At 36.6% G+C, this 26,170-nt stretch overlaps 1 protein-coding gene across 1 annotated transcript in view; it reads left to right on the top strand.

The window, feature by feature from the left end:
- Nucleotides 1–929: 929 nt before the first annotated feature.
- Nucleotides 930–26,170, top strand: part of PPP2R5A (protein phosphatase 2 regulatory subunit B'alpha) — a 63,574-nt gene continuing 38,333 nt past the window's right edge. The window contains exon 1 of the mRNA XM_049634185.1: nt 930–1,211. Coding sequence (XP_049490142.1) covers nt 1,028–1,211 — 184 coding nt within the window. The 5' untranslated portion in view covers nt 930–1,027. The remainder of the gene's footprint in view (nt 1,212–26,170) is intronic.

Here is a 26,170-nt window from a genome sequence, read left to right as displayed (position 1 = left end):
CGTAAGCGGCGCACGGCTTGCCGTCTTCACTTATGATTGGTTGTAGCAGAAGTCCGTCACACAACCACGCCTCATTTCTCTGCCTAACCTCTCAGCTTAACGAGAGAGGAGGGAGGCCACGCCTCACTCCGTTCCTGCCGCTTAGCCCTGCGATTGGCTGAGGGAGCTGGCATGTTTTCCCACCCCCTACTCCCTCCCGAACGTCCGAGAGGCTGGCGGGACCCTGCGGAAGTTGTCAGTCAATCTCCTCCTTCCCCACCCCCCGCAAGGCCCCTCCTCCGGGCCGCGCGCCCTAGCGCGCGCGCACACGCACACACATTTCCCCCCCAACCCCTGCGTGCACCCTCCACCTTCTCAAGTTGTAGCGGTCGCTCGCTGGGGGTTCTCCGTGGGCGGCGGAAGGGCGCGTGGGGGAGGGGGCTTGGACCGCTCCGAGCCTTGAGAAGCGAGTGTGTGCGCGCCCAGAGCCGGGGCGGCGGGTCACCGCCCCGGGAGATGAGGGTCCGGCGCTGACAGGGAAGAGCGGGCGCAGCGGAGGCGGCTCGGAGGGGACCCGCGATGGCAGCGCCTCGGGAGGAGGCTCCAGGCAGGGCTGGCTGCACTGGCAGCGGCCACTGAGGGGCCAGCCGGCCGGCTGGCGAACTGGGCTGAAGAGCAGAGAGGCGCGCTCGGCGTCCGCACCCCCGCGCCCTCGCCTCAGTTGTCCAAACTTCAGGCTCTCTTCCACCCGCCCTCCGCGCCCGAAGTCAACAACTTCTTCACCCCCCTCCGCCCCCGCCCTTGCCTCCGTCAGCCCCGGGAGGTGGCCGCGCGGCGGGGACCAGGAACCCCCGGCACTGAGATGTGGCCGTGAGGCGGCAGCGGCGGGGAGAAGCTCGGCGGCGCCCCGGAGCGGGAGGGCGGCGCGGCCGGGGGGGACGGGGCGGAGGGGCGCGAGCTCTCCGCGCCTCTCCCCCGCCTCCTCCTCCTGCCGCTGCCCGTTCCGTGCTTGCAGCAGCCGGAGCTGCCAAGCGCCAGGGCCGCGGCGATGTCGTCGTCGTCGCCGCCGGCGGGGGCTGCCAACGCCGCCGCCATCTCGGCCTCGGAGAAAGTGGACGGCTTCACCCGGAAATCGGTGCGCAAGGCGCAGAGGCAGAAGCGCTCCCAGGGCTCGTCGCAGTTCCGCAGCCAGGGCAGCCAGGCGGAGCTGCACCCCTTGCCCCAGCTCAAAGGTAACCTCGGAGGGTGCAGCCCCGGGAGGGAGCGCAGGGGCTCGCCCCCGCGCCGTTAGAGCCATTTCCTCCTGGGGTTTCCTTCTGCGCCGGTGGGGCTCGTAGTGTGAGCCGTGTTTCCACTGTTGCCTCCCCCGAACCCCGCTCGATTCAAACAGGTTTGGTGTTCAGAGTCTTGCTTCTTCTCCCTGATTCACCTGAACTCTTCCCTTCCCTAGAGGCTGCCAACCCTCCTCCCCACCTGCGCGCTCGCTCACCTGCCCTTGGCGATTGCAACTCTCCTCCTGCGTCTCGCGAGGTAGTTCTTCACTCTTCCTCCGGGCTTGTCCTTCCCCTCGTGGCTTCAACAGCCTGCCCTACCTTCCGACCTGTAGTCTCTCGGAGACCCTCCTCCGCTTTTCAGACACTTTCAACTACTTCTTTACTTTTCCAGTTACCAAGTTTCTGCTCCCACCCTCTCCTCACCTCCCCTTCCCATTGATCTTTCCTAAGAGTCACGCTGACCGGGATCTCTAGGCAATCGTAATGCAAACAACGGTCAGGAGTTAGCTGGTCTTCAGATGTATTTATAAGAACAAGCCTAAAAATCTGACTAGTGTAGTGTCTTATTTGCTGGGTCGTTAGGTTTAGATGGTATCGTTAACTCAAAGTCTAGAAAGACTTAAAATACTTTATTGCCTAAGAAGATACACGCGGTAATTTGGAGAAGTATAAAAGAGTAAATGTTGCTTTGCAATGGAATGGGAACTTAGTTCGCGAAGCAGGGATTCCAGGGAGGAATCTACAGTAGGTTTGTAGGTTTGTACAGTAGTTCAAATTCGTATCTGTGCCTAATGCTTTACAGGAGAACTTGGCACTTCTTTTGGCTCACTTTTACTACTAGATTTAAAGGATATTTAATAAAGTGTTTCCTGGTGGTCTAGTTTATTGTTTGTGCGTTACTCTTTTAATTTTATAATTTTAATGTCTTCACTTTTTACGAGCTAGAAATTGTCTGGGAATAAGATGATAATGCTCCTAGACATTTAAAACAATTCTTGTAAAAAGAAACCTGATACAAATCTAGACAATCTGCTTTGCAAGACCTGGAAGATAAAGATTCATACTAAAATAGATAAATGTTCAGAATTTTCAATCCGTTTCATCTTCTTCAAGGATAATCTGGTTCTGCTTTGTCTTCGGACCTATGAATCCAGCCTTAGTTTGGCTGAGAGTCTAAAGAAAACCCCAGATCAAATCACAGTTGACCTACAGTAGATCTGGAACTCCATTCAGACCCTATACTGCCCCGTCTCTAAGGTTCTTCTAAATCAAGAACATTCCACAACCAGAATCAAACTGGCTTTTGAAAGAAGGTTTCATTTATGATATGTGTAGCTTGTGTTGCTGCATTTATCATTTGTTCTTTAGCATGAAAAAATTGTTAAAATTTACACATCAAAGTCAATGGTAAACCACAATGGTAGGCATTACCAAGATTTTAATTCTTGAGTGATGTCATAGCTATAAAAGAATATCATCTTACCTCTTAGGACATTGTATTGCTGTTCATGGATTTTAAAGTGTAAAAATTAAAACAGTGATATAAAAATTAAATGCTGTGAAAGTTAAAACATTTTTTATCGTTGATTTTTTTCCATTAAATTGTCAAGTTATTTTTTATAGGTTGAAGGTTTACTGCTAGCATTATTCATACTTAATAAATTTGGTTTTTAGTAAGGTATTGTGGATCCTTAGTGTTATCTTTATTAATATAATACTTCTATGTAATAAAAATAATTGCATATTTAACATAGTAGATCAAGCTAGGAAGTGCAGTTTTAATACACTTTTAATACAGTTTTTAAAAGCTTGGCAAAAATATGCAGAGTCAGTAATCCTCTAAGTTATATGTACATAGTTCAACAAGTTGAAGGTGCCATTGAATGTTTTATTTATAATATTTTGTCACTAGCAGAGAAAAAATAAAATTAGAACTTTAGATAACAACTGTATATTTAACATGAAAATATAGTGCTCTTTAAAAGGAAAGTTAGGTATTCAAGATAAATTTATGCACATTTAATTGTGATATAAGACCCTTTCTTGGATTACCCACTAATAATAGCTACTTTTACTCCAGAGGCCAGAATGCGTGAAAAGTGCTTTTTTAAAAAATTCAGTTGCTTCACATGGTACTTTGGCAGTGTACTTGATACTACAAAGTTGTGTGCTTTTTCTGTAGTAGTTTTTTCCATTTGTGGTCTTAACAAAAACCAATGGAAAGCCCTTTAGTATGTGTATGAAAGAGAATTTTTCTTTCTGCTCTGAAATATAATCTTCCTGTGGAGAGATTCAGATATTTGTGGACAACCGAGATCTTTCAAGTGTTTATACTAACCTGCTTATGTTACACTTTGTCCACATGGATCTAAACTGGAAAGGTGCCAGCTATTTTCCTCAAAGCATACTATGGGTAAGGATTAGCAAAATAACCCAACTTTTTCATCCATAAGAAGTTTATTTGTGCAAAATCATTTAGTAAGTAGGTTGCAGGATTTTAAGGGGGAAAATGTTAAGAGAAAACTCTGTTTTGTTATAGAACATGTTTAATAAAAAAGCCTTGTTAAAAGGATTTTTTAAAAAAGAGAAACTGTGGCTCAGTCGGTTAAGCGTCCGACTTCAGCTCGGGTCATGATATCACGGCTCGTGGGTTCAAGCCCAGCATCTGGCTCTATGCTGACAGCTAGGAGCCTGGAGCCTGCTTCTGATTCTGTGTCTCCCTCTCTCTCTGCCCCTCCCCTGCTCACACTCTGTCTCACTCTGTCTCTCAAAAATAAATAAATGTAAAAAAAAAAAATTTTTTTTTTAAAGAGAAACCGTTACGTGGGTTTTGAAAATTAAACTGCCTTATTGTATAGCTTAAAAACATTTTTTTTTTCAAAACACTTTTTAATTTTCTTATGTTAATTGTGTAAGTTCCCCCTGAGAACTAGGTACTAGAAATAAAAGTAGAAGCATTTCATGAATCAATTTTTTTGTTTTTAAATTTAAGTTCGTATAGGACTTAATTTTTCTACCTTAGACTTTTCCTTTAGTAACCAAGTTAGGAAACTTCTAACCTTGAAAGAATATGTTACAATAGGAAGTTTTTCAGCTTATTTTAACCTGTTTCGTCTCTGGAAGAATTTGTTTACTGGTAAAGTAGTAGTTGCCTGACATTTATATAACCCTTAGCATTTACAAATTGTTTCATACTTTGCTTTATTTCTGTAATTATAAAAACAGTATTGTGTATAATTAGTGAAACAGTCCGAAGATGTATAACTCCTAATCCCTGACATCCCTTGCTTTTTCACACTTACTAAGGAAATGCTGTTGCGTGACAAGCCATAGCTCAGTGTATTTTTACAAACATATTTCATCAGGTCATCTCAGCAGCTCTGTGTAAAACCAGTATTATTCACATTTTATTGACAAGAAAAGTTGAGGCTTATGCAGCTAATTTCAGGCCTGTGATTATTTATCTGGTGTTACAACTGATACCGGTACTCAGGTCAAAGGATTTCAGTATTTATGCTGTTAACCTATTTTATAAAAATTTGAACTAGTATGATAGAGGTGGGTCATTGGGGCAGTCCAGGGTCAAACGTAAATTTTTAATCTTTCTGAGTTATTTTCCTTATCTGTAAAATGGGGATAATACCTTCTCTCTCGCAGGATTGTAGGGAATAAGTGAAATAATGTGATTAAAATGTCTAAAAATAGGCAAAGAATGTTAACTCCCATTGTCTTTGATATTTGAAAATCCAGATTAAAAATATGTTTTTTTTCTTTATTTTGTTAAAAAAATTTTTTTTTAGCGTTTATTAATTTTTGAGAGAGCGTGAGCAGGGGAAGGGCAGAGAGAGAGGGAGACACAAATCTGAAGCAGGCTCCAGGCTCTGAGCTGTCAGCACAGAGCCCAATGCGGGGCTCAAACTCACAAACTGCAAGATCATGACCTCTGAGCCTAAGTCAGCCGCTTAACCAACTGAGCCACCCAGGCGCCCCTAAAAATATTTTTTAAATGAAAGATTCACATAAATAGTAAACTTTTCTGGGGACTTAAAGTTTGATTTTATTTATAATCAGTTTGCAGATATGATTTATGTGAAGTAAGATGAAGCTATATCATTTTTCAGCATTGGTGTAGAAGTGGAAATAGGGTAGAATTAAACTGTTTAAAATATTAAAAGCGTAGCTACAAGATTTTTACCAGGCAAAGACATTGAATTAATTAACCAGTAGAATTGTATAGATGTGCATTTCTCCTACAGGAAGCAGTAAATAGCAAAGAACAGAATGAAACTGGCTTTGAGATTTAAGTGAAGAACTTCCTAAGTTATCACTCAGATTCTTTGTTGGTATATTCTTAGAAACTGGGTCCCACTGGAAGTATCCAGGCCAGTAACAGTGATGCTGATTTGAAGTGCCTTGCTTACCTTTAGGGAAAGAAATTTTTTCCCCTTGAGGTATGTGGTCTTTTAGGGTAACTGGAACAAGAACACTGACATGATCTGAAGTTTTATAACTACCTTAACTTTCTTGTGGGGGAGACATTATTAAGTCTTTTTAATGTTTAAAGGTCTTCTCAAAGTTAATATAATTTTCTCTAAACCCAAAACCCCTTTTTATAGTTGGGTTGGCCCTAAAGGAGAGTTGAAATTCATCTGAATGTATCAAGAGAAGTGTTTGTTTGCAAAGGCATATGACATTTTTGTCATTTTAGGACTATTTTCTGAAAATAATGCTGTATCTTCTGGAAGACTTATTTTTTAATTAAAAAAGTTTTTAAGGATATACTTAGAGAAATTGATAATCTGGTATCCATTGCTGTCTTTCATGTGAAATTATATAGACTTAATTCTCCAATTAAGTCTAATTTAACATCTTCAGAATTCCTATTTAGGGTCAAATTCCTTTTCCCCCCAAATTTATTACCTACTCTGATTCTTAATTGAATTTTGGGTTATTTTATGAAGTGTCTAATTGAATAAAGTGATAATCCAGTAAAATGTATTTAGTTAGAATAGTGTGATCATTGGGATAGCGCACTATCCTGTAAATAGTAGACTAGTTGTCTTTCTGCATCATTAATGACTCAGAGTTGCTTTGGGCTAGTTGTTTAACCCCTTTGAACTTCAGTTTAATCATTTTTATTTGTAAGAATAACATTTTCCCTTGATAAAATCACAGAGATGAATTAGTCCCTCTTTGGATGACAGAGACAAATTATAAACAATGATACATTTGGGAAATAGATTTTTGTGCTTTATTTTTGAAATTTAACTTTTTAAATTACAAAAAGCTGGTAATGAGACTAGCTTGTTTTTATTTTTGTATTTAGCACTCTGGATCTCAACCCTGGCTGTAAACTTACAGAGCTTTAAAAAAATATCAATGCCTAGGCCCACCCTCTAAGAGATTCTAAATTAATTGGCCTAAGGTAGGACCCAGGCATTTGTATTTTTAAAAGCTCCCAGGGTGATTCTAATGTGCAGCCAGGATTGAGATCACTAATTCAGCTTTATCTGTCTATTGATTTAATTCATTAATTGAGACTTTGTCCTTTTCTCTCTGATACTCATGGCTCATTACCCAGCCTATTTACATTTCCTGCCCTTACTTCACCTCCTGCTATTTACTTTTCACTCTCTTAACTTTGCTGCCCCCTGTGGCTGATCAGCTGCTTTCCTGAAGAGATGTTAGATTCTGGAGTTTTAGGTATGAGATGATTCTATAGGATTTTTCTGTAGTTACCATAATTAAAAATTAACTATTACCATTCTTATCCTACCACCATATTAGGTGGTCTGTTTTTCTTTTCTCTGTGATTTTGGAGCTGTGGCTGAATAAAATGAAAGTGAGAAATATCTTAGAGGTTTCCCTAGTTTTAATCCCATCGTTCAGGGTAACATGATGATTCCAACCACTCTGGCATGTAAAACTGATATTTGCCATACACTAAAAGCATTGTTCTGCTTCTTTAAGATTTAAAACTAAGATTCTAGTGTATATGTTGAATAGTAGTAGGTAGTAAACAAGTGAGCTATTTTTGAACTTAACTATTTTGGGTTATGTCTTGTATGTATTCAGCAACAAGAAATTTTTTTTTGCACAGTATTTTTACTTTTTGTCCTCTTGATCTAAACTACAGCTTTTTATTGAAGGTAGAGCAGCAAGGACCTGGTACCACTTTATTTCATATCCCTATTTTGTCTTTGGCCTTTCTGCTATTCAATTTGAGTAAGACTTGTATTTGTTGTTTTGAGTCAGTGTTCAGTTGTTATGGAGTGATATTCTGTCTCCAGAATGGTAAAATGCTTTTGAAAGCAGAAGTCGTCTGTGTTTCATATCCTGTTGTGGTACCAAATACAGTATTGTGTGTATAGTAATTGTAGTTATGTAGTTATAATGACTGTTTTGTCAAAGAAATTACCTGTTGGTTGTTGACTCTCCTCCCTTAACGCTCCTTCCCCGACCCAGTTATTGACTGCTTCTTTCAGTGTTGTTTGTTCACTGATGTTTGATGCTATCAGTAAGATTGGTTCTCTTCTGTTTTGCTTTTTATTTTAATACGTTTGTGTCTAAATCTGGTTCCAGGTTTTTAAGCAAAAAATTCTGGGCTTTTGATACCATGACAGTAAATAGTACATGTAAGTTTAAAACAAAAGATTGTTTGTTTTTGTATTTTGTGCTTTGCAAATGACTGGTATAAGGGGCATGAAACATTATTGATAGATTTCTTGCTAGGAAAGATGTTATGGAAGGTTTATGTGGAACAGTAGTACTGGGTTGACTCTCAGATGTGAACGTGTGTATACAAACATTGTATAAATTCAAATAATTAGTTTGCAGTAATTTCTAAATTTGAGTTGCAGTCTTTCTAAGGATGTCCTTGAAGGAGATGAAAGGAACAGATTTTAAATATATAATTACTTTTAATGCATTATTGTGTAATGAGGAATGTAAATGCTTTGCTGAAAGAGTTTTACATGACAGAGTAGGTTTATGCAAAATAAACTCTACCTGTCTGGGCAGGATATTGACTAATAAGCAGGTTCAAACCTACTTTTTAAGTATATCTTTTGAACTCTTCCCTGAAGGAATTTGTTTATGTGGGCTTTTTGAGTGAGTGCTGGTGAATTTTAGAAATCTTGCAGTTTTGATCAGAAATCCTAAAGAAGTATATTATGATTTTGTGGAGGAGTAATTTGCTGAATATGATAGGCTCACATGATGAAATTCAGAGAACCTGTTTGTAACTTGGACACCGACGGCAAGGGATTTCTTGGGAACACACTCCTCCTACTGGAATGGTGATGCTAATTGCATCTACTATAACCTGACCATGATGTTATATCTAGTTGAGCCTTCTGGTCCTGAATGGGACCTCAGAAGTCATTGTAGTTTAGCCTCCACTGGGAATCAATTTTGCTTTTTTTTCAAAATAAATAGCTATCTTGTCATTTCCTTAGAGAAGCTTTCTTTAATGTAGGGAGGAAACATAGGGTTTTTAAGCTCCTAGAGGCTTTCTCGGTTTTGTTTAGTTAATGAATACACTGTATGGACATACCTAAAAAGAGGATAAATGTCTGAAACAGGAATTTTTTAATGACTGGACTTAATTTGTAATTCAGGAGTATCAAATCTTAAATATGGCTTCAAAATTTTCTCTTTTCAAAATTTTCTCAACATTTTCTCTTTTAATTAGTTTTGCCTGTGTTTCATACTCAATTGGTAAAAGAAATCTAGAATTATAGCTATTATCAGAAGTTAAAGATTATTTGAACATATTGTTAATCCCATGCCTTTAAATCAATAAAATGAAAAAGACAGAACAGTTTTTGTTGTAAACTCTGAATTTTGATTAGCAAAACCGAGTGTTTCAACCAGACTTTTATAATAACACCTGCTGAAGCCATAAGTAAAATAAGATATGATTTCTGTAGGAATATGTATCTGCTTTAAAAGAAAAAAACTTACAGTACCATTCTTCTTTTAATTGGCCAGAGGAAAAAGATCTCGTTTACCTGCTGTTAAAACTAGATACATACTTTACACAGAAATATTTTCCTCTCTTTGGTATTCATAGTGCTTAAAATTTAGAGATTAAAGCTTTACTTAATAAAGTGAATAAGATGATGAATGGTTGTTTTTTTTTTTTTTAATTAAATGTCTTTAGGAAATTGTAGTTTGGTTGGGAATATAGACATGTAAGCAGGCAGCTTCAACTACTATCATAAGTTTTGAAGTAAGAGTAAGCAGTAAGTGGCTAGGGTAGTGGTGTAAGGGGGACCCAGTCCAGTTTTGGTATGTAAGGAGAGAGATCAGGGAAAGTTTCCTAGAGAAAGTGACAGGTACACTGAGACCTAAATGATCTTCTTGTTCAGCCAAGACAGATGGGGTCCAAGAGGTCCACCTAAAGGCCAATATGTGCAGCCCCAGGGGTGAATGAGCATAGCCTATTTGGGGAACTGCCAGCAGTCTATGTGGCTGTGATGAAGAGTGTTGTAATAGGGAACTGATTAGAGAAGACACTGGAGCAACAGTTAGGGTCTAGATCATAGTCTAAATGCCATGTATTGCATTTACTCCTCTGAAAGAAACATGAAGAGTAATGGGTGTAAGAGAGATGGGTGTAAGGAACACTAGTGAGGATGCTGGCACAGTAATCCAGACAATAGATGAAGGTGGCCACGTCTAAGGCTGGACTTGGTGAGAGGGAAGAACCAATGATGATACATTTCTAATTTGGGCAGCTAGAGGCACGATAGCAATTTACTGAAAGGGAGAACGAGGAAGATCAGATTTGGGAGAGGGCAATGGTTTTTTTGTTGGACGGGTTGAAATGCCTGTGGGAAATCAAATTGAAGCTGTCTAGTAGGAAGTTAGATATTTGGTTCCAGAGCTAAATAGACCTATGCTAGAGATAACAATTTGGGAGTCTTTAGATTAAGATTTTTTTTTTAAGTTTATTTATTTATTTTGAGAGAGAGCATGAGTGGGGGAGAGGCAGAGAGGGAGAGAATCCCAAGCAGGCTCTGCACAGTCAGCGCAGAGCCCAGCGCAGGACTCAAAACTCAAGAAACCGTGAGATCATGGACCTGAGGCGAAGCCAAGAGTCTAAGGCTAAGCCACCTAGGCGCCCTGGGAGTCTTTAGGTTAAAGGTGGCATTTGAAATGATTTAAGTAGAAGCAACCACTGAAAATGTGTAGAAAGAGAAGAGGTCAAGGAATACCATTATTTAGATGATGATCAAAGGAAAGGGGGTAATCTCAAGGCAAGAGAGATAGCTTAAGTGGAGGCAAAGGAAGACAGGTAAGGGTAGAAACAAGTCATTCAAGTGATGAGAATCTTTAAAAATGGGGGTGGGGAACTAGTAACATTGAAAAGAGCTATTGACAAGTCAAGTAAGAGCTGAAAAGTTTCCATGGGTTTAGTAATCTGAGTAACATTGGTGACTTGAGAGGCGTTTCAGAGGTTGATAGACTTGAAATTTCTGTAAAGTGAGGAATTAATGGAAATTGTTAAAGTCAAGTCAGTAAGTAGGACTTCTCGTTCAGGAAGCCTGACAGAAAAAATATATCACTAGCTTTTGGGTGCAGAATGGATATTGTATCAGAACAAGATTTTTATAAGGAGGACTAGTTAGGAGGTTATTTTACTGGGCAAGGGGAGACATGGCGTGGCTTGGGCTAGGGGTGGTAGCAGCTGAAATGGAGAGAAAGAGGTGTATTTAAGATGTATCTTAGATAGATGGGATAATCTAGATGGAAAACCTAGAGTTGTATTTTGAAATTTGACATTTTGAGATATTCTTTTGGAAGTGTGAATCACGGAGTGCTCATTTGGTAATTTCTATGACTTCTAAACATTAATTACAAGATTTTCAAGTTTGCCTGTTAGAAAATGGTTATAGTTTGAAATGTTGGCTACGTGGTCTTCTGGCCAAATAAGGATTATCTACTCACTTTTCAGTGGAATGTCTGTGTACGCCAGATGGTATATGTGTGAGGGAGATCACAAAATATGTTGGGACAAGTGCATGAGTGAGGTTAGAATTACTTATTGCCTGTTTTCTGCCTTTAGACTGTAAGTAAAGTGCTCCAAGACCTGAGATACGTATCTTCTTCCCCAGCAATTAGGTAGTCAATTCTTGATTTTATTATTTATTGAATGAAATAATGAAGCAAAAACTATTAAATCGACTTAAAGAAAAACACCATTTTGTGTCATGCAGTGATTGACAGTTTTATAATGATTGATAGCCAAGTCCCATAGTGTTTACATATAGCACTAAATTTAGCATTTTGTTGATGAAGAAAACAAAACAGGTAGGCTATATTTTTTGTGCAAGTCATTTATAGCTCAGTATCTTTTCAGTTGGTTATTGATTCTTCCTCTATAATATTAAACTGAAAATGTGTATTGCCTGCACTAAAGCAAAATTAACACCTTATTTTCTAACAGTGCAAAGGAAAAATAGTAGTAATTGAGCCTTGTGAAGACACTAATTTCTTTTAGGTCCTGGGCAGGTAGACCAGTAGTGAACATAGTTTTTTTCTAAGAATCTTCAAAGCAGAGGATTTTTATTTCTTAAATTCTTCTGATATAGAAATACTTCATTGATATTCTTTGGAGTCTCCCTTTTAGCACCATTCTTCCCTTTTTAAAGTAATGTAAAAATTTTTATTGGAGAACATTTGTTTTATGAATGTGTGCTGAGAAATAAGATGAAAGAACTTTTAATCACTCAGCACTTTTGTCCGAGCTAGATTTATAATATGAAGTTAAGGTTAAAATCTATAATTAGCAGCTTTGAGGAGTTATTTTGAAATATCAAGAACCAATCAGCCTGTCTACTTATTTTTGCCTCTCTTTTGGAAATGCTATGTATATTTCAGTCTCCCTTTAAGCTATGTAGACACAGTTTTGAAAACTTGTATTTGCGGCCACATTAGCATAATCTTTCTGATCGTTATTTCCCAATTTGAGAGAGGAAATAAATTGAGCAAAACCTCTAAGTCTTGGATATAAAAATCAGTTGGGCTAATTCATCTGTCACTTTACTGATTTTATTCTCCTGTAAATGCTCCAGAAAACAAATTAGACGATGTCATCTCTTTTGTCCACATACGTTTGTCCCAGTGTATGAACAGCCTAAATTTGAATCCGGAGTGGAAATAAAGTAGTAAATGTATCAATGAAATGCTTTTAAGGTGCATTTAGTTTTAATAGTATTTCTTTCATAGGAAATTTCTGTCATTCATGTAGGAAACTTAAAAATAACCCTGCTTTTACCTAGCTACCAGGTAACCAGGCACTGATTTTGGTATTTCATATATTTGAATATCCTGTTTTTAATTTGGACTACATGGATGACCTTACACATAACATATTTTGATATTTTGAGAACTGCTTTTTTTTTCTTTCTTTCTTTCTTTCTTTTTTTTTAAGTCTGGATAAGTAGCTTCTCCCGTGGAATAGGAATGACTATTTTAGGATACAATACTTGCTGTGAGTCATGAGTGAGTTTCAGTTTTCATGGTTTTCTAAAATAAACTCACTTAAGGACTGTGCAATAAGAAATGTCATATTCTTAACTACTCTGTGTCTTTATGATTTTTATAAAAACTGATAGACTGTTAAATTTAAGTCAAAAAAGAATCTTACAAAGGTAGAAAATAAAAATCCCCAGAGGAAACATCTCTTAAAATTTTGAGAATCATTCTCATATTTTCCCATTAAGTGGTATCACATAATGTATGCTATTCTGTAACCCATTTTTACTTTAATTGGATATTAAAAATAGCATACTTCTGAAAGGAAAACAGTAAAATTAATTTTTCATTTTTATTATTATTTTTCAGTAGGCTTAATCCCCAGCATGGAGCTCAGTACGGGGCTTGAACTCACCCACCCTGAGATCAAGACCTGAGCTGAGATCAGAAATTGGATGCTTCACCTACTGAGCCATCCAGGCACCTCTAAAATTAATTTAGATTGGTTTCTGAATAAAGTTTTTTATTTCTGGAAATACTAGATCAAATCACTTTAGACCTAGAAAAATTCCTTGTATAAAAAGGAGAGGAAATAATTTCTAAGACCACTGGTATTTAATTTTAGGGAGGTTATACATGGATCTCTTTGAAAACCTGATTAAAGAAGTGCATCATCTTCTCAGAAAATATCATATACGATATTGTATGTATAATTTTAGGGTTCTTGGATTCACCACCACCACCACCACCACAACCCTGAAGCCCATCTATGGCCTGGTGGTGGGGTGTTTGTAGACCTTAGGGCCTGTTTTCGAGATTTGAACAGCCTTGTTAAGTCAGTAATCCTTTTCCTTAACACGGGTAGCAGGTGTTTCTTAGGAGTTACAGGGAGGAGTAGCTGCCAGATGGAACCTCATCACAGCCATGAAAACTGAAAATAACTATAGAGGCATTGATCTATGAAGATCTGTTTAATACTTCTCGTCCCCCCAAAATCCCAAATGAAAAACAAAATGCTTCTAAAAACCTGTTTTATTTAATGAATAACAGGTTTTATATTCAAATTGAATTAAGCAAAAACAATGTTTCAAAATTTATCACAGAAAAAAAAAACAACCAAAAAACAAATTGAATTAAGCCCATGACACGGATATTCCATTTATAGGCATATTTCAAAGATATTGCAGGTTTGGTTCCACCACAATAAAGTATATATTACAATAAAGTGAGTGAAATGAATTTTTTTATTTCCCAGCACATATAAAAGTTGTATTAACACCGTACTGTATTCTTTTAAGTGTGCAATTGCATTATGGCTAAAAAGTATGTACCTTAATTTGAAAATACTTTATTGCTAAAAAAAATGCTAATCATCAGCTTTCAGTGAGTCATAATCACTGATTATAAGTCACCATAACATAAAATAATGAAAAAGTTTGAAATATTCTAAGAATTACCAAAACGTGACACAGAGATACAAAATGAGCAAATGTGGTTAGAAAAATGGTGCCAATAGACTTGCTCAATGCAGGGTTGCCACAGACCTTCAGTTTGTAAAAACTGCAATATCTGGGAAGCGCAATGAAATGAGGTATATTCACATACTCTCTCAGGAGTCTGCTTTTCAGTATTCAGCTTTCTAAAATTCCAGATTTCTATATTCTAAGAAATGCCCCATATTGGCTCATCTTCATTTCTTGTTCTTTTCTACTTTATCAGAAGTTATTTTTGAAGACAAAAGATAACAAAGTTAATTTTTTTGAGATAAAAATCAAGCAGTGTATTTTTATCCTTCTATAATGCAATGATTGTGGATATATTCACCTTTGAATAGTAACGAGTAAATCATAGAAATATTTATGTTCTTTAAAGTTTTAGTAGTCCAGTGGTTTTATTAAAGTAATATTTGTATATTACGATTCATTTTCAAATTGGTAGGGTGCATGTATTCAAATTTCCTAAAAGGTGATGCCTCCATTTTTTTCCAACCATTTTCAATTTTAGTGAAATCCTAGGTCCTAAACTAAGTCCTATTTGCAATGCTGTGAATCATTTGTTAATAAATGTTTCTATTGTTCCTTTGTAATAGTTTGATCCTCTAAAGTTTCAAATAAAAGCTGAATTTAGAGTCTCAGTTATTAATGTTCTAGGAGTATTGCCAAAAAAAGCTACATGTCCTATATTCTGTGCCAGTTTCTTAAATTAGAATCTTGGATTGCATCCTCAGCGTGTCACTGTAGTGGTATTGCTGGGTTGCTATGATACAGTGCTTGTTCTATAATTTGTAGCATGAATCCTATATGAGATCCTACTTTAGATTTCTAAAATGTGAGCAGCACTAATTGGAAATATGATCCATTTTTCCTTTAAGGAAAATTATACCTATAAAACTTCTGTTACAGATTATGATACTTGATACTTAAAACTATTTGTTCTTAAAGGTAAAATAGATTAACAATCAACAACTTGAAATAATTTGGTTGTCCCTAAGAAGTTTAGTTTATTACATTTTTATGAAAATGGGCAAGAAAAGGAAGGTTTTATGATAATGAATATTGAAATTTCACCATTCTACTTGATATTTGAGGTCTTAAGAGAAATATATATAAACTATATTTTCTGGTAACATGAATTTGAGACAGTGATCAAATCTACATTACACAGGAAAGCTCCACAAATTATCTTACCCTATGGAATTTACTTTTTTATTCAGTGAACTGTTCTTAAAACCAACCCTATGTAGTTCTGTTGATAAAATATTATTCTTATTTTATGATGTGGTTTTTGTGTTTTCATTTACATGTTCTGTATAAATAAGTATAGATGGCATAAAGACCAAACAACGGTATTCTAGGCATGTGTTGTATATACATTTGGGGTAGAATGAAGTTTTTATGATTATTGGTTAGTGGCATTTGATCTTTAAACCACAGCTGATCTTTAAACTTTCACTGTCTTTCAGTAATGTTTTGCATATTTAGCATGAAAGTATTTGAGAGACCAGGACTGAACTAAAAATTTTAACAGCTTTATTGAGATATAATTCATATACTGTGCAATTCACCCATGGCTTTTAGTATATGTACAGATATTTACAACCATCACTACAGTCAATTTTAGAACATTTTCATAATGTCAGAAAGAAATGCCATACCATTTAACTATTACTCCTCGCCTCACTCATCCCCTACTCTAAGCAGCCACTGATCTACTTTCTGTCTCTATACTCTTTCTGTCTTCTCTCTACTTTCTGTTCCTGTTCTGGACATTTTATATGAATGGGATCATATATAGTCTTTTGTAAGTCTTTTATATCACTGGCTTCTTTTCACCTAACATAATATTTTCATCCATGTGGTAGCATGTATCAGTATTTCATTTCTCTTATGGCTGAGTAATAATCCATTGTATGGCTTTAGTACCATATTTTATTTGTCCATTCATCAGTTGATGGACATTTGGATTTCCACCTTTTGGTTATTATGAATAATGTTGCTGTAAACATTTGTGTACAAGTTTTTGTGTGAGCATATGTTTTAATTTCTCTTGGGTGTATACCTAGAAGTAGAATTTTTGGGTCACATATAATTTTGTGTTTAATTGCTTGAGGAACTGCCACACTTGTTTTCCACCATGGTCATGCTATTTTACATTCCTACCCACCAGTTTATGATCTCTGCATACCCTCACCAACACTTGTTACTCTGACGTTTTTAATACAGCCATCCTAACAGGTATGAAGTGTGAAATTTTTGTGGTTATGATTTGCATTTCTCTAATGACTAAAGATGTCAAGCATCTTTTAATGTGCTTTTTGGCCATTTGGTGTATCTTCCTTGTAGAAATGACTCTTCAGACCCTTTGCCCATTTTTTAATTGAGTTGTCTTTTTATCAAGTCGTAATGTTCCTTTGTCTTTTCACTTTCTTAATGGTATCCTTTGAAGTGCAGATGGTTTTAATTTTGATAAAATCCTAAATTATCTTTTTTTCTTTTTCCTCATGCTTTTGGTGTCCTAAAAATCTTTCCCAAATCTGATGTCATTAGGTTTACCTTTATGTTTTCTTCTAAGAATGTTATATGTTAGCCTTTACATTTTTAGGTCTTTGATGCATTTTGAGTTCAAGTTTTGTATGGAATGTGATATAACAGTTCAGATTTATTCTTTTGCATGTAGCTATTCAGATGTCCTAGCACCATTTGTTGAAAATACGTTTTCCCCATTAGATAAGGAAACTTGTTGAAAACTTGTTTAACTTGTTCAAAATCATTTGGCACATGGTTTTATTTTTGGGATTTCAGTTCTATTCCACTGATCTGTATTCTGTTGTTTTATCAGTACCACACTGTCTTGATTACTTTTGGTTTGTGTAGTACATTTTGAAATGGAAAAGTCTGAGTCTTCCTACTTTGTTCTTTTTCAAGATTGTTTTGGCTATTCTGGCACACTTGAAATTGAAAGAGGTTATTGATTTGAGATTTTTATTTGTTTTTCTATAGGTATTTACAGGTATAAATTCCCTTCTAAATACTTTTTAGCTACATCCCAGATGTGTTAGTATGTTGTGTCTTCATTTTCATTCGTCTCAAAATATTTTCTGATTTTTCCTTTGGTATCTTTGATACATTAGTTATTTAGGAGTGTGTATGGTTTAATTTCTGTGTATTTGTGATTTTCCCAATTTGTTTTCTGTTACTGATTTATAATTTCATTCTACCATGGTCGAGGACATACTTTGTGGTATTTCTGTTTTTACTTTTTTTGAGGTAGTTTTATAACTTGGCATATGGCCTGTCCTGGAGACTGTTCCATGTGCACTTGAGAGTATGTATTCTGCTGTTGTTGGCTGGAGAATTCTATAGTAAATATAAATTCCTTAGTGTTCTATAGAAGTCTGTTAGATCTGGTTAATTTATAGTGTAAGCCTTGTATTTCCTTGATCTTGTGTCTAGTTCTATCCATTATTAAAAATGAGATATTATGGGGCGCCTGAGTGGCACATTGCGTTAGGCGTCTGACTCTTGATTTTGGCTTAGGTCATGATCTTACAGTTTCATGAATTCGAGTCCTGTGTAGGACTCTGTACTGACAGTGTGGAGCCTGCTTGGGACTCTCTCTCCCCTCTCTCTCTGCCCTTTTCCCAATCGTGCGTACTCTCTAAATAAATAAACATTTAAAAAAAAATTTTTTTTTTAATGAGATCTTGAAGTCTCTCTTGTTGAATTGTCCATTTCTTTCTTCACTTCTTTTAGTTTTGCTTTATATATTTTGGAACTGTTAGTGCACATATTTTGTAATTGTTGCATCTTAGTCATGAATTGACCCTTTCATCATAAAATGGATCTCTATCTCTAATACAATTTTTTTTGTTTGTTTTAAAATCTGTTTATCTGATATCAGTATACCACTCTAGCTTTCTTGTGTTTGCATGATATATCACTTTCCATCCTTTTCAGTCTATTTGTGTCTTTGAATCTGTAACTTATTATGGGGAGAAGAGCATATAATTAGGTCTTTTTTAATTCAGTTTGAAATCACTGCCTTTTGACTGGATTGTTTAATCCATTTGTATTTAATGTTATTTGTTGATATAGTTGGATTTATGTCTGCCATTTTACTTTTTGTTTTCTGTGTCTCATGCCTTTTTTGTTCTACATTCTTCCTTTACTGTTTTCTTTAGTATTAGGTGAATATTTTTCACAGCAGCATTTGTTTGTTTAATGATTTTTTATCACATCTTTTTGAGTTTATTTTTAGTGGATGCCCTTGGGCTTGTCATGTATATATTTATTGGAATCAACTTCAGATTTATATTAGCTTATTTCCAGTGAGATATGGAAACATTACTTCTGTATTTGTGTATTTCCTTTTCCTCCTTTTTATGGTGTTGTTATTCAGTTACATTTGTTGTTACAAACCCAGTAGTGTTTTATTGTACTTAATGCTTTATCATCATTCATTCATTAGCCCAGTACATGTTTGCTTCCACCCATCTCCTTTGTGCTGTTATTGGCAAATATGTTATATGTCTATATATGGTAATAACCTAATTATATATTTATAATATATATATTATATATATGTGTATTTATATTACTTTATACATTGGGGTTTTTTTGAACCCGCTAAGAGAAAAAAGAAAATATATGCATTTATACTTCCTTTTATAATTACATAATTTACTGGAGTTCTTTGTGGTTTCTTTGTGGATTGGAATTACTTTCTGTGGTTATTTGCTTTCAGCCTGATGGAATTTCTTTAATGTTTCTTGTAAGGCAGTCTGGGTAGCCTCTGAGTTTTTGTTTATTTGGAAATATCTTTATTTTGCCTTTTTTTTTTTTTTTAAGTTTTCTTTAATGTTTATTTTTCAGAGGGAGAGTGCTGAGCAGGGGAAGGGCAGAGAGAGAGAAAGACACAGAATTCAAAGCAGGCTCCAGGCTCTGAGATGTCAGCACAGAACCTGATGTGGGGCTCAAACTCATGAACCTATGAGATCATGACAGTTAACTCACTGGGCCACCCAGGTGCCCCTGCCTTCATTTTTGAATGATAGCTTTGCTGGATATAGGATTTGGGGGTGACAGGTTATTTTGTTTGTTCTTTTTGAGCAGTTTGAATATGTTACTCTGCTGTTTTCTAGCCTCTACTATTTCTACTGAGAAATTAACCATTAATGTTAGCCCTTGTAAGTGACTAGTTGTTTTTCTTTTGCAGCTTTCAAGATTTTTCTCCTTGTCTTTGACTTTCAGCACTTTTATGGTATATCTGTGAATCTCCCTTGTATTTTTCCTTCTTAGAGTTGTTGAGCTTTCTGGATATGCAGCTTAATGTTATTCAGTAAATTTGGGAAGTTTCAGTCATGATTTCTTCAAATATTTTTTCTGCTTCTTTCTTTTTTCTCCTTTTATGTGCATGTGGTACACGGTGTCCTACAGATTGAAGTTCTGTTCATTTTTTTTAATGTTTTTAAAATTTATTTTGAGAGAGAAAGAGCATTCATGAGTAGGGGAGGGGCAGAGAGAGGGAGAGACAGACAGAGGAGAGAGAGTCCCAAGCAGGCTCTGTACTGTCAGTGCAGAGCACAATGTGGGGCTCATTGTCACAAACTATAGGATCATGACCTGAGTCGAAATCAAGAGTCAGACACCTAACTGAGCCACCCAGGTGTTCCTGAAGTTCTGTTCATTTTTATTCACCTCTTTCTGTATTGAGATTTCATAGTCTGTATCAATTTATCTTCAAACTTCCCTAATTCTTTCCTCTGCCAATTCACATCAGTTGAGTCCTTCTAGTGAGTTTTTCATTTTGTTATTGTACTTGGCAATGCAGAATCTTGTTTCTCTCTTTCTTTTTTTTTGTAAAGTCTGTTTCTATTGACATCCTTTATTTGATGTGACATTGTCATACCTTCTTTACTTCAGCGATGGTTACCTTTAGTTCTTTGAATATATTTATAATGGCTGCTTTGAAATCATTTTCTCTTAAATCCAACATTTGGTTGCTCTCATAGGCAGTTTCTATTGCCTTCTCTTTTTTCCCCTTGGTATATGGGACATACTTTCCTGTTTCTTTGTGTATCTTGTAAATTTTTTGTTGTTGTTAACTGAACACTTTAGATAATGTATTTAATATATTATAGCAGTACAATACTGGGTACTTGTCCCACCCCTCAGAGCTTATTGTTGTCACTTACTTGTTTAGTGACTGGGTCTAATATTGTTCCTTAGAGGATGCAGCTTTAGGTATGCCAGTAGTCACCCTGAGATGAAGGTGCTTTTGACAGGGCTCTCTTTATGTTTTCCTAACAACACCCCCAGCTTTAAATTCCAGTGACTTCCAGCTTGTTTAATTGTTCTCAACAATGCTCTGGGGCATAAATTGTTCTAATTTTTTTGTGACTAATCTAGTCAAATTCAGGCTTTTTGGAAGGAATAGTTCCTGAGGTCAGTGTCTGATATTTGTTCTAACACCAGAGTGCTCCTCCAAGCTGTTTCTTTCCCTGGTATTCTGCATACTAGCTGACTAAAGCCTATTTTCTCAGTGAATTTACAAATCTTCCCATTGCCATTCACTAACCCCCACTGTTTTTGAGAACACCCCTAACCTTGAACTTTTCTATGCTGTGTTGCAAAAGAAGTCATTTCCTTTGGGAAGAGACATAACAGCTGTTTTATGTCTTGCTCCCCCCCCCCCCGCCCCCCAGGCAAATTTTTTGAGTTAGGACTCTGGAGCTGGGGATAGGGACAATGGCATGCTTCTCTCTGAATGACACCCTACTTCAGGAGCTGAGCAGAAGGTGGAGAAGGAGCATTAGCCTAAGATCTTTTTGGCTTGCCTCTTCCAGCATGGAAGCACCTACAGGCTAGGACTGAGATAATGATAGCCCCAGTATTCTCAGTGGTGCTGCACCAGAGGTAGAGCCTCTGTCCATGAGTGGAAGTTGGGCAAAAGAAGGGAGCCCTTCTTCTCAATTGCACTGGCCCAGAACTTAAACTCATTAATAGGTAGTTGTGGGCAGGGTGAGAAATGCCAACATCATGCTCCTCACCTAGGGAAAGCTGCCTGATCAAGATCTGGTAGTAAAGGGGTCCTTGTGTTCTTGGCTGCCTCCCTCCAGAGTGGAGTTTCTGCTTAGCTAAGCCGAGAGGAGAGAGGCACTTTGTTCAGATACCACACATTCTTGCCGTTCTTAATAAATTTTCATAAGTATTCTTGGATAGATGTTTCCTCATTTGCTGCTTACCTTAGGGCCATTTCCAGAAGCTTTCAAAGTTTAAAAATTATTTTCATCTGTTTCACTGGAGTGCAGGTCTGTGGAGCTTTTACCTTGTCTTGCTAGAAGTTGAACTTCCTGCAGACTAAAATTTTAGCTTCTTTTGTAGTAATAATTAGTACCTTTCTTTTATGTAGGAATTTATAGCTTTCAAATATATAATCATGCCAATACGTTTGAAAACTTAAAGGAATTGGGAAAATCCCTTGAAATAAACAGCTTTCTGAAACTGACACAAGAAGAAACAAAAATCTAAACAAGTCTTATACCTACTTAATTGAATCGTAATTAAGAACTGTGACAAATGGGGTAAATGAGTGATGGTCATTAAGGAGGGCACTGTTGGGATGAGCACTGGGTGTTATATGTAAGTGATGAATCACTAGATTCTACTCCTGAAGCCAAGACTACACTGTATGTTATCTAACTTGAGAACTAAAAAAAAAAAAAAAAAAAAAAAAAAAAGAACCTTGACAAGGACATTACAACAACAACAAAATGCAAAGATGCAAAAATGTTATACAGAATATTTACAAATTGAATTTAGCAACATAAAAATAGGATGATACATCATGATCATGTGGGATTCATGCCAGAATACAGGATAGCTTTTACATTAAATAATGACTTGCTATGTAAGCAAAAGAAACAAGTTGTATCATCACTTCAATGTAAGTAGAATAATAGAAATTCCTTCTCTGTATAGTTCGTTTCTCTCTAGTACTTTAACCTGTAGATTCCAGCCACTTCATTAGCCCTGATTTCCACTTTGTATTTAGCTCAGCAAGCCTGTTTGCTATTTTGAGTCTTCTCCCTATGGTGCAGTCTGGAAAGTGCTAACGGAGAGCTTATGTGATTGTGGGCTCACTGTTTCCCTTCTCTTAAGGATCACAGTCCCATATTGCGTGTTTTCCAGCATCTGAAAACAGTTATTTCACATATTTTCTCTAGTTTTTAGTATGTTACAGTGGAAAGTCTAGCCTGCTGGAAGCAGCAGTGTTGCCCACACTTTTTGTTATTTTTGAATCCAATGGGTATGGAGTGATGTATTTCACACGTAAATTCATATGTATGGTTTATACATATTAACATTTTTCTGCTTTCCAGTGTGGTTGAATGTCATTTCATATGTTTATTGATCATTTATGTTTCATGTGCTCTTTTCTATAGATTTGTCTTTTTTTATTGATTTATAGATGTTCTTTTGTGAATTCTGGATGCCAGTCCAGAGTTGGTTATAAAATTAAATGTTTCACACTTTACCTAGTCACGTTTAGTCTTTTAGTTCTCTAAAAGAATTAATTTTTATAAATGGTGTGAAGGAGGGATCTAATTTTTTTTCCATATGAATAACCAATGGTCCTACCATAATTTATTAAATTAAAAAATTCACTACTGACATTAAAAAAACCCAACTCTATTATATATTAATCTTCTGTATATGTACCCTAGTATGTTCCTAGGTACCTTATTTTTTTCTTTTCCAGTGGTCTTTTTGTCTATTCCTGTCTCAAGTCGTGTAGTTTTAATCACTATATGTAGTAAGGTTAGTCTTCCTTCTTCATCTTAAATATCAGCTTGGCTATTCTTGGCTCTTCATTTTTCCTGATGAATTTTAAGAGCAACTCTTCAGGTTCCAACAAAACACTCTGTCAATTGAGTGCAGCATCATGTTGCAATCCAAAATGCTTTCTCTGTATAGATTGAGGAAGATGTCTTCTCATCCATGAATAATTCTATATCTCTGCTATTTATTTCTTTTATATATTTCATAAAAGTTTTGTTATTGTCTTCATAAAAGTCTTTCTTATCTTTTGTTAGATCTCTCAAATTACTTGCCCTGGGAACCCAGTCAACATATTGTGAGGAAGGCTAGGCCACATGGAGAGGTCACATGTGGTGGTTCTGGCACTAGCCCCTGCTAGACCTTCATTCAAAAGCCTGAATTAACTATCAACACATGTATGAGTGATTTAGCCTTCACAGATTTCTCCAAGTTTTCTAGTTTTCTAGCTGAGGCCTTAGACTTCATGGAACAGAGATAAGTTGTCCCTGCTATGTTCTGTCTGAATCTCTGACCTAAAAAAACTGTGATAGATAATAATTATTGTTTCAAGCCACTAAATTTGTAATGATTTGTTACTAAGCAATAGAAAATTAAAACACCAGACATCATTCTGATAATGATCTGGCTTCTCCTGTAGGTCTGCCTAAGGAACACATAACTGGAATATTCTAATATGGTACATGGAGGAATAATTTCCCATCATAAATTAATAAATTGGCATTTATTACTAAGTCATGAACTTGGCTAATTTACATTTGTACTGTGTATGATTTAGTGGTACAGTTTTTCTAAATAAGTTTTACAAACTGACACTAAAGAGTATAGTTAAAACTTTCTCACCACGTTTTCTTAAAGATTCTAATTTAATCTTCAAAAAATTTTTACAAAGTTTGCTAATATCAGACGAATTAGTGCAATCAACCAGAGTGTATACCCAACTACATAGGCATTATTTTTCTCAAATAGTTTATTCTATGAAACATGAGACCTCTTGTGACTCTGATTCTTTTTAGAAAGAACCAGTCATAGAAGTCACATAGTCTCACTTTTATGGCCTTTAGTTGGAAGTCACGTAGCTTCACTTCGGCAGTGCTGAGACTGTTCCCTAGAAACAAGTGACTAAGTCTAGCCCACATTTCATAGGAGAAATAAACACGTTTTGAAGAGAGGGGTGTTAGATAATTTGTGGACAAAATTTAAAACTACTACACTTGCTAAGCATGAAATTAGAACAAAGGAAGTTTTATAAATAATGGTATTAGGCTAAAATATCTTAGTTCTCTCATAGTAGGGGAGATAGTCGTGTTTGATGGTTCCGGTAGACTTGAAATCCTTTGGCTAAAGTTTTTTCTCATTGGTTAGTGTTTAGGTAAGCACTGACTTTATTTGCTTCTGAAGAGGATGAATGAGAATGGTAGAGTCCATTCCAACCAGTGCACGTAAAACAGGAAGCTTCAGGTATCATTATAAATGGAACATGGGATATAAAAGCGGGCATAATGGGAAATGAAGTTGGAAAGGTGGTGCCACTCACTTTCTCCTCCTCTTCTTTCACCCTCAACCTTCGTCATCTTTACATTATTACATTTTTAAGGTTGGTAACATTTTCTGTACCACAGTTAAGATTTTTGTAAATTGTAATTCTTAAAGTTGAAAGTGAGTGAAGGCTTATGTTGTTGACTATATAGGCTTCAGAGCCACATAATGTAATTACATTTCCTTATATGGTTTTTTTTAGTATTTAGAAACTGGAGTTTCTAATTGTGTCTCTTTTTCTTTCCTTGTACTTTTAACATACTCTTAAGTTTTTCTTCAGTTTTCCATGCAATATGATATCCTATTGATCTTCCTGTAGGCATAACTCTCATAGGGCTTTATTCCTCCTGTTCTGAATGGCTCAGTTGCTCTCTAGGACTTAATTGCTTTTCTGGATTGTTTTCCCTTATTCCTGGATTCCATTTTTTCTCTTTTTCCTTTATTGCTGCATCATGTCCTCAGGTAATTTCTTAAGAAAGGTTGTGAAGGTGCTAAGTTTTCCAAATGTTTTTATATCTGAAAATGCCTTTATTGAATCCTTACACTTTATTGATTGTTGGCTAGTTAACACAGTTCTAGATTGGCATTAGAATTTGAATGATATAGCCCCATTATCTTCTTGCGTCATCTTGGATATCTGTCTCTGGTTCTTTTGTGAGTTAATTAAAAAAATTTTTTTAATTTATTTTTGAGAGAGAAAGAGAGACAGTGTGAGCAAGGGAGGGGCTGAGAGAGGGAAACAGAACAGGCTCCAGGCTCCCAGCTGTCAGCAGAGCCCATCGCGGGGCTGGAACTCACAAACCCGGAGATTGTGACCTGAGCCGAAGTCAGATGCTCAACCAACTGACCCACCCAGGCACCCCAACTTTTTTTTTTTTTTTTTTTAATTTGAAAGCATTCAGTCTTTTCTCCTGGGCATTTGAAATTTCAAAGTGATATGCTAAATTAACCCATTGTTTGGCATCTTTTTTTGTTTATTTAGTTTTCTTTCATGTTTTCAAGGCTTTACTTGAATGTCTGGTGATCCTTTATTTTCTATTAAAATTAGTGAATTTTAAAAAATCACTTTAGAAGTTGGATGGAGGTTCACTCACTGCCTGCTTTTGTTTCGAGTAATTGGTCAGGGAACTAACTAGTAAAAGCTAGAATTTTTCTCTGGGACAATTGAGTTGCTTTGCCCACCCCCCTTTTTTTTTTTTTTTTTTTTTTTTTTTGGCCTGGAGCATGAATGCTTGACTGACTTTTGGATTGAGATGGTAGACTGTTCAGTACATGCAGATTTATATAATCTCCTATTTTCAGCTCATGTCTTAATCCCATCCTCTATTTCACCAGGTATTTCTAATCCAGAGTTCTGTGGGAACCTTATCTGTAATTCCCTATTTATTCTAGAATGTGGCTTCCTGCTTTTTGGTTTTGTCAGTTACCACTTCTTCATGTACTTTGAGTTTTCCAGAAATTTGTTGAAGTCTTTGGCCTAAAGGCCCATTCTTTTCTTTGTTATTGTGGGTTTACACACACACACACACACACACACACACACACACACACAGAGCT

This window comes from Panthera uncia, chromosome F1 (assembly GCF_023721935.1).
Source record: "Panthera uncia isolate 11264 chromosome F1, Puncia_PCG_1.0, whole genome shotgun sequence".
NCBI lineage: Eukaryota > Metazoa > Chordata > Mammalia > Carnivora > Felidae > Panthera > Panthera uncia.
Note: the sequence above shows the minus strand (reverse complement) of the source record. Positions and strands in the feature narration are given on the sequence as shown.